General features: G+C 52.0%; 1 protein-coding gene across 1 annotated transcript; it reads right to left on the bottom strand.

Moving 5' to 3' along the window:
• Positions 1 to 1,117: 1,117 nt before the first annotated feature.
• DNALI1 (dynein axonemal light intermediate chain 1) lies at positions 1,118 to 8,108 on the bottom strand. The gene is made up of 6 exons (XM_065890746.1): positions 7,995 to 8,108; positions 7,326 to 7,459; positions 5,594 to 5,763; positions 4,377 to 4,555; positions 3,876 to 4,040; positions 1,118 to 1,723 (listed from the first exon to the last, which is right to left on the bottom strand). The coding sequence occupies exons 1-6, from the start codon at positions 8,073 to 8,075 to the stop codon at positions 1,688 to 1,690; spliced, it is 765 nt and encodes a 254-aa protein (XP_065746818.1). The 5' UTR covers positions 8,076 to 8,108; the 3' UTR covers positions 1,118 to 1,687.
• Between the last annotated feature and the right edge of the window lie 267 nt (positions 8,109 to 8,375).

The following is an 8,375-nucleotide window of genomic DNA, read 5'->3' as shown; positions in this document are numbered from 1 at the left end:
GGTTGGCATTTCGAAGGCCATGGGTGCATCTGTTCTGAGATTTGACAGTTGAAACCATTCACCAGTGCTAGTGAAAATAAAGATAAGCCCCTCACCCCCAAGGATCTCAGCGACGGGGTCCACTGGAACTTCGGACACTTGAATTAGCCCTGTGAGTTCCTCAAGCAAATGGAGATATCTGACAGAAACAGGCCTGAGGTCTAGAAAATGTGGAGTGTGGTATCTCTTTTGTACCGGCAGTAGGCAATTTAGAACAGAAGCTCTTTGGGATAGAACTGTAAAAAGGAGAAAACTTTAGGGATGTCGCACGCAGAGCCTAGGCTTTAAAATACGAAGAAAAAGCCACAGCAACTTGTGTTGTCCGTCGTTGAGTCTGCTAGGGGAACCTAACAGACCATGAGTGCTGCACTGTCGAGGAGTCATGGGACTAGCACGTCTCAGTGACCACAGTTCTTTCCCATGAAAATGACTGACAGAGCACAGACAGGCCATTTTAGTGGAACCTGGGGATTAATTCCTCAGGACACCTGGATGAGGGTAAAAGCTGTGACTTCAAATTTGAGATTAGAGTGTAGAGGGCTTGTTTGACTCAGTGGAACACAGCTGTTCTTGTTGGACTGCAGTTCATCCAGTGAGCCTGGAAGCCCTGGCCGGGACGGGTATCCGACCCGAGCGCCTCTCCAAGAGAACGCTGAGCACTTGAGGCCTTCTAACTGAGGGGAGATGTTAGTGCCTTCTTAGTCATGCTAGTTGTGAAGTGTGACTGAATGATGGCACTCATTGAGCTGCTGGTGTGCCCTGGAATGAAGGATTTGTGTCACTAATTTAGTCGTCTGGGTCTATGAAATCAGAAGACTCCTGAACCTCCAAACTGAGTTTAGCTTATGAGGAATAGTAAAATGCAGTTGTCTACAGGCCGTGGCCCAGTCATGAATAATTAGTACTGAGAGTGAGGTCTGGGCTAGTCAGGCTGTAGGGTTGGGGTTTGACTGTCTGCAGAGCAAGGTGAACCAATCAGTGCTGGGGGAGGAGCCGAGGTCCAGGCACCTCACAGTGGACACCGTGACCTGTGTTTCTTTCCAGCACATGTTTACTTTCTCGAAACCCATGGGTTTGACCCTGCCATTGCCTCCTACCCAGGCAGTCCAAAACTAAGGAGGATGGGGTCCAGTGACTTGGCAAGCGGGGATAAGATGATACGGTATAAACCGAAAACTCCAAAATGAGGTACCAGAACTGCACTGGAGTAGGGATGATGAAAAGACATCAAATTAGGGCAAGACTGAGGCCAGAGGAGCCCAGGTTAAGGGACAAGATGAATTGTGGGGCAGAGAAGCAGCTTCGTGTGGCTGGAAATAAGTGACAGTATGGAGTGACAGTGAGAAAGGAGCTGCTCCACCTGAGAGGGATACAGCCAAAAGGGGTGCATTCTGAGTCTCACCGTTGGAGTTGGCAAATCCCAAGGTTGGCCACGTACAGAGACTTCCTGGGCCACACTGCCTTCTGTCGTCCAGCCCGGAGCCTGGCTGCCAGACCGTAGGTGTTGCACCACACTGGGGCGGTGGTGGGGCTTCTGACAAATACGTAGGTGGGACCAGGGGAGGGGTATGGCTTCACTCAGGAAGCTTTTTATTACAAAGGGCTTATGATGGGGTAGTAGTGCTTGCTGAGACCCATATGGAAATTATCACTTCTTTGGTGCAATAATGCCTTCCAGTTGGGCCTGAAAAACAAAACCAAACTCCGTTAATATTTGAAACTTGCAGCCTAACACAAATAGCTGAGAGGTGAAAAAAGTCTCCGGGAAGAGTAATCCAAATGCTGCCACCCCAAGTGTTTTTCCCTTCATTCCCAACTCCGGATTTTCTAGATGAGCTGGTCTCTGGCTTGGCATTCAGTCTTGCTGCATTAGGAGAAATCAGAGCTGTCCTGGTTTCCATACAATAGCTGCTCAGTGTGTAATATAAGGCATTGAAAAGGAAATTGAACAAAAGTTGTTGAAACAGTGGCTTTTCAAGGCTCAGATTTCAAGCCTGAGTACGTCTGCTAAGTTAAACGTTTGGCTCTCTGGTTTGGGAGCCTGGGAGCTCTGTGCCGGGACAAGAGGTTTTGGAAACAGCAGAGTTTCAGCCACTGAGACAACCTGATGCCCAATTAGAGAAAACTGCCACCAGTGAGTAGGGAGCTGTCCATCTTGTATGTAAAGCTTCAGACACTTGGGAGTTATTTACTCTGCTCTTCTGGCAGCCAGTAAAATAATTCACTGTCATGGTGTGTGAACAGGTCTCTAAGTAGGTCTATTCTGCGGACTGCAAACACTGCTTTATTTGCAGTGAAGCTTTGAGCCAATAAAAATAACTCACTTCTAAAGAGTCCTTCACCCTGGGGATTCCAAGGTTGCTTGTAAATGTTAGAAAGATGCCGAGGTATTCTGCTTTGCTCTTGCCGCCAATACCATAGGAGGAACGGAGGAACTTGAGCTTATGATAAACGAATATGGCAGATAAGGGAGGCAGCTTCAGAGACTGCTAAGTAAACAGATTCACATCTGGCTGTGAAAGTTTCTTTGTTTTGTTAAACTCAGCAACAAGAAAATCTGTGTCATCCTCCACTAGCAATTAACACAAGCCCTTCTTTATCTCAAATGCCTGGCCTTGGCTTGTAGCACCAACAAGCCTGCCAATCGCAAGAATGTAAGCGTCTATGAAACTAGGGAGGAAAAGGAGATACGTCTAGGGGCCCCTCCTGGCCAGGGCCATGGGAGGCAGCCACTGAACGTCAATAGGCCATATATCTAGAGCAGTGGTTCTCAAACTTTGGCGAACATCAGAATGGAGAATGTTGCACCATGCAGTGATTCTGCCCACCTTCACCATTTGTTAGTAAAAAAAACTATATTTTACTCTTTTCCGCGAAGTTTGAATCCTGTTTTATCTCATTATAATTAACACTTGTTTCTGCAAGAGTCGCAAAATGATGACAGTTGATGAAGTTCTGTAATGGGCACATGGATGTGTATTGCATTATTCTACTTTGTGTTTCAAAATTCTCATAATAAAAGGTTAAAAAAAAAAATCACCTGGAGACCTTGTTAGAATGGCTTGCTGGACCCCAACCCCAAAGTTTCTGATTCAGTAGCTCTGGGCTGGGCCCAATGATTTGTATTTCTGAAAGTTGCGGTGATGGGGATGATGCTGGTTTGGGGCACAACCCTCTGAGAACCTTTGGACCAGACAGAGAGCCTGGAGCTTCAGAAGCCTGGCCCCCAGCCCAGCGCTTTTCACTAGTCCCCCTCTCTCCCTCCCTTCAGCTCAGTTGGATAAAAGTATACCATCAGCAAAAGGGCTTTGATGAAAAGTGCCTACAGCTGAGTTCCTCTGACCACACACCTCGGGAAGGTTCTTGATTTGAAATGGTTCTTCCCTCTCGAAGGGCCTTCCCAGCCCGCCGCGAATGCAGGGCCTCAGAGGGAACTGCAGGTAGGAAAGCACTCCCATGAAAGCCGGCTGGAGAGACTCAACCCACTCTAAGAAGTCTCCAAAGCGCCAGCTGCCATGGGACAGACGTCCCGCTTCTTGACATAGCCACCTCTCCCAGACGATAGGCAACTTTTATCCAAGGGGAAAAAAATCCTCCACCGGGGAGCCAGAGCTGAGAGTACAGCCTCTCTTCAGAGCCGGAGGGAGATGGACAGAGAACCTGGGAAATGATCCCTCGCCTCTCCCCAAAAGAGTCAGCTTCCTTTACTCCTTGGCAGTATTGAAAGTCAGTGTAGGACAAGGAACCAAATGCTTGGCCTGCTCGGCTGGCAGGGCCGGGGGCGGGGGCGGGGATGGGGGTGGCAGGAGCGCCACCTGGGCCTGGGCGTCGATTACCTTCAGCTGTTGATTAGCGCGCTTCAGGAACTGAATCTCTTCTTTGTGCTTCGTCTCCTCCACCTGTCTCCTCTCACTCTCCCGCTTCTCGATGGCCTCACATTTTGCCTTCTGTTCGTTCACTTGCCTCTCCAAATCTCGCTTTTCCGTTTCTAATTCTGCAATCTGAGGACAGAATCCCCAGTCATGCTGGGACGTCGCCAAGTGGACGGGGCGGTGTGAGTGCCTGGGTGAAGGGGACCTGGGACACAGCTGTCCAACCCCAGGCATTGCCAGGGTCTGTACTGCCACCCAGTGGGAGGTCAGTGATTGGCAGGGCATGTCCAAGGGGAGACAACTCTGCCACGACCGGACTGGCGGTGACACTGAACCAAAGGGTCCTCACTAAGGTGATGGGAGAGCACCTAGGAGGCCGGAATTTGGTGCTGGAATGACGAGCTGTGGCCCTGAGATTGACAGAAGAGTCGAAGAGGGCCAAAGTCTCCTGGTGAAACCACTCACTTTCTTCTCCATGTCTGACTTCCCCTGCTCAGCCTGCAGCGCCTTCCTCATGCCAAATGCCACGCTGCTCTCATACAGGGTCTGGTAGGCAGCAATGGTCATGCGGATCTCGTCCCGGACTCGCAGCAGCAGCAGCCCTCGCTCCGCACAGCTGATGGTAACCTCGCGGATCAGTTCATCTGCCAAGGCACACGTGGCGAGGTCGGAGAAGGCAGGCAGGCGGGGAAATGCACCGCACCTACTGCAAACCACCTTCCTACCGGGAAGTCGGCAGGGCACTAGGGTATGTCCTCCTCATTTGGAGACAGGCCTCAGGGAGGGGCCTTGCCATGCAGCCGCTGCTCTGAACTTGGCACTTGGGAGTACAGGCCATCAGCAAGCCTGGTTTGGCCAGCGCAGAGGCAGACAAGAGCCCAGGTTTGTCTGCAGCTGTGGGGGCCCTCTCTCCCACCGTTAGGCAGAAACTGGGTGCTATTCAAAGAATTCTGACTTTTTCAATATAAACGTGGTGGCTGTTTTAAAGCAGCTGGAAGCTCCTATGTGGCCCCTTGGCTGGACTGGTTTGGGGCTGGAAACAGCAGGGTCTAGAGCTTGTCCACCCATCTCCTCCATAAATGCCGACTGGGAGGGCAAACCAGAATCACACTCAGACTGAAGGGAGCCCGCTAGCCCCGTGAGCTGCCTCAGGGTTTGGATGCGGTTTGCATGTCTGAGTCCACACGGGCTGGTGAGACTAGACCGAGGGCCAGTCATCTGACACCAGCACCCGAGGAGGGAGATCTCAAATCCCTGCATGTGTCGGGTCACAACAAGTCACCCTGAAATATTTTTCTGGACCAAGGCCTAATGTTGATGGATGGATATAAATATAGAACATTAAATCTTTCTGATTAAAAAACTAACATATTGGGACTTCCCTGGTGGTCCCACGCTTCCACTCCAGAGGGCGCGTGTTCAATCCCTGGCCGGGGAACTAAGATCCAGCAGGTCGTCAGGAACACGGTGACTGACAAGGGTGGGTGCGGGACTGGTAAGAGAGGTGGGCTGGGAGGGGGAAGAGGGCACAGTTAGCAGTTCCTGGGTGGGGCAGGTGGGGGGAGACAGACATTCCAGGATGGGGCAGGCTTCAGCTGCAGGGGACTCAGGGCCTGGATTTGTGTGAAGGGAAGGGAAGGAGGCAGTAGAGGGTGGTGTAGCTTCCCTCGAGGACCACTCACCGAAACACTGCGAGTACAGCTCCCGGCGCACCGGGCAGATGCCAGTCTCCCGGGCCTGCCGCTGCTGCAGCTTCAGGTCCAGCTGCTCCTGGAGGTGTACCACATCCATCCTGGTGCTGGGGGCGCTGGACACCTGCTGGATCCATAGCTGCGTGTCCTCCACCCACTCCCTGCGGGACAGACACAGCCAGGCTGAGCGCACCCCATCCGCCAGACAGGGTCCTCAGGATGTGAGCAGAGATGGCCCTTTGCGCTCTCTGCCTGAGAGGAGTGAGGGGCAGCTCTGTCCCCAACCCACCAGAATCCTCCATCTCTTTCTCCCTTGATGAATGTGTAGCTCCAAAGCCACACCCGCTGTGCCACCTCCACGGGGCCGCTATCTTGGGGCTAGGCTATCTTCATTCTCCCACGACCTCTGTGAAGTCGTCATCCGCGGTCCAGATCTTACACTCCTAACATGTTGAGGGCGGACTGACAGTGGTTGTTGCTCGATCTGAACGGAAGGCCCGGCGGAAATTCCCACTGACTTGTGAGCAGCAGACACAGGGGACTATAAACCTTGTGCCAGCCAGAAAGAGGTGAATGGTGCTCGCTTCAGCAGCACATATACTAAAATCAGAAATAGGTGAATGTATGTATTGGGGGTGTGTACCTATATGGGCCCCCCGTAGTGAACCTTGTGTCAGAGACACAGCCAGGTTCTGGAATCACGAGGGGGGGCCTGAGGGCAGGACCACCATGAGGGAGAGGATTCCATGCATTGTTGAAAGGCAAGCAAATGAAAAACACCCTCCCCTCCTTTGACCTCCGTTTCAGAGGAGATTGCAGTCTGGCTTTTACTGTTTCCCCTTTTCATCATAACTTTAAAAACTGCTGTCAACTTATTACATAAAAACAGTTGAAAGGCACTGTGATCACAATGATCTTTGTGGCTGCAGATGAAAGAAGCAGGGTAAGGGGATGGTGAAGAAGGGAGCTCTCCTTTTAGAAAGGAGTCTGAAGGAAGGCCTCCTAGAGGACTCAGGACTCTGCACTCCCAAAGCAGGGGGCCCGGGTTCAATCCCTGGGAGCTGGATCCCACACGCATGCTGCAACTGGGAGTTCGCATGCCACAACTGAGGAGCCCGCCTGCCGCAACTAAGACCCAGCACAACCAAATAAATAAATTAAAAAAAAATAGATGGTGGAAGCAGAGTAAAAAGCAGTCAGATTTGGAAAACAATTTGAAGGGAAAGCCAAAAGAATGTGATGAAGGACAGGACATGTGATGTGAGAGATCAAAGGGAATGAACGGTGGCCTGTGCCCCTAATGGAAAGGAGAAGACTGAGAATGAGCTGGTTGGGGGAAGGAAGACATTGTGATTTAGTTTGGACATGTTGAGCTTGAGATGTCTATTAGACATCTTCATGAAGGTAATGAGGAATTAGTAGAATATATAGGTCTGGAGTTTAGGGGAGAGGACAGGGCTGCAGAAAGACCTGTGGGAGAAATCAGCATATAAGTGATGTTTAAAGCCATAAGCCTGGGTGAGAGCACTCAGGAAATGATGGTAGATAGAGAAGAGGTCTCCCCGCTACCCACATTCCCAGGATCTAGCCATGTACAAGCTCTAGAAACTCTAGGATGCTGGGAGGAAATCTCAGTCAGAAACAGAGACAAGGTGCCTCCTCTCACATCCCCAAGTTCAGGGATGCAAAAGCCTGGGCCTCCTCCCAGCCACTGCTTTTTTACCTCGGGGGCAGGATGGCATTCAAGATTTCTTCTGCCTGCTTTGTAGGATCTGTTGAGGGGAGCTTGGTCTTTGGTGGCTGTGGGACGGGACCTGAGGGTCCGGGCTGCTGAGGGCTGACTTTCAGTGGCCGAGCCTGAGAGGGAGGGACAAGTTGGGGCAGGAGGTGATTCAGACACTCGGCTCCACACACCCTGGCCCCCTGGGTTGCTCCAGCTCTCCTGCACATCCCTCCCCTCTTCCCAGCTCACTTTCCCCCGTCTTCTCAGCCAAAGTTATGTTTCAGAGCTGAAGGAGGCCACGAAGAATCTCTGGTTCCACCCCAACCTAATGCTTGTATCTTCTTGAAGAAATGTTTCTGGCACAGCGGCTCAGGCCTCTGCTCTAGTGATGGGGCAATCACTCCCAGATCTATTCTTGGGGCTACCGTGAAAAAGGGTGAGCCCCATCCATCTCCCTGTGACTTTCTTCCCCATCCTAAATCTGCCCTTTGGGATCACCCAACATCTGGGCTTCTTGTATCGCTCTCCCATCCTCCTTCTCCGGTCCCAATTGCCTTTACCCCCAGTCACTGCAGCCTCTGTCCCTCGGGACTCCCGATCCTCAAGGCAGGGATCGGTCTTTCCCCATCGGAGCTTCGTGCAACCCCACCTTCTGAGACCCGTCCTTACTTTGGGGCTCCGTTTCTCCCTGTTCCGGCTCACCAACACCGGGGTGTCATACTTGAGCAGAGAGTCCGCGGGGGGAATCATGGCGGCGGCGGGAGTAGTAGCCCAGCTGCGGCCCTCCAGTTAGGGCCTTGTTTGCCGTCGCCATGGAAACCTCCCCATCGCCCTCATGGCCTGGGCGGGGCTTCAGGGCGGGGCGGGGCCAGCAGCGCGCGAGTTTCTGCTTAGCCTTCGCGGAAAGATCTCTTAGCTTAGTTTCCCAGGCCACTGGCTCACCGGGTCGTCTTGGTACGCTTGGAAGCAGGGAAAACATCAGTTCTGAATCCCTGTGCTGCGTCTAGCTCGTGATTTGAATTAGGTGCAGATCACCTTCGTTGACCCTCA

The sequence above is a fragment of the Phocoena phocoena genome, chromosome 1, assembly GCF_963924675.1.
Source record: "Phocoena phocoena chromosome 1, mPhoPho1.1, whole genome shotgun sequence".
NCBI lineage: Eukaryota > Metazoa > Chordata > Mammalia > Artiodactyla > Phocoenidae > Phocoena > Phocoena phocoena.
Note: the sequence above shows the minus strand (reverse complement) of the source record. Positions and strands in the feature narration are given on the sequence as shown.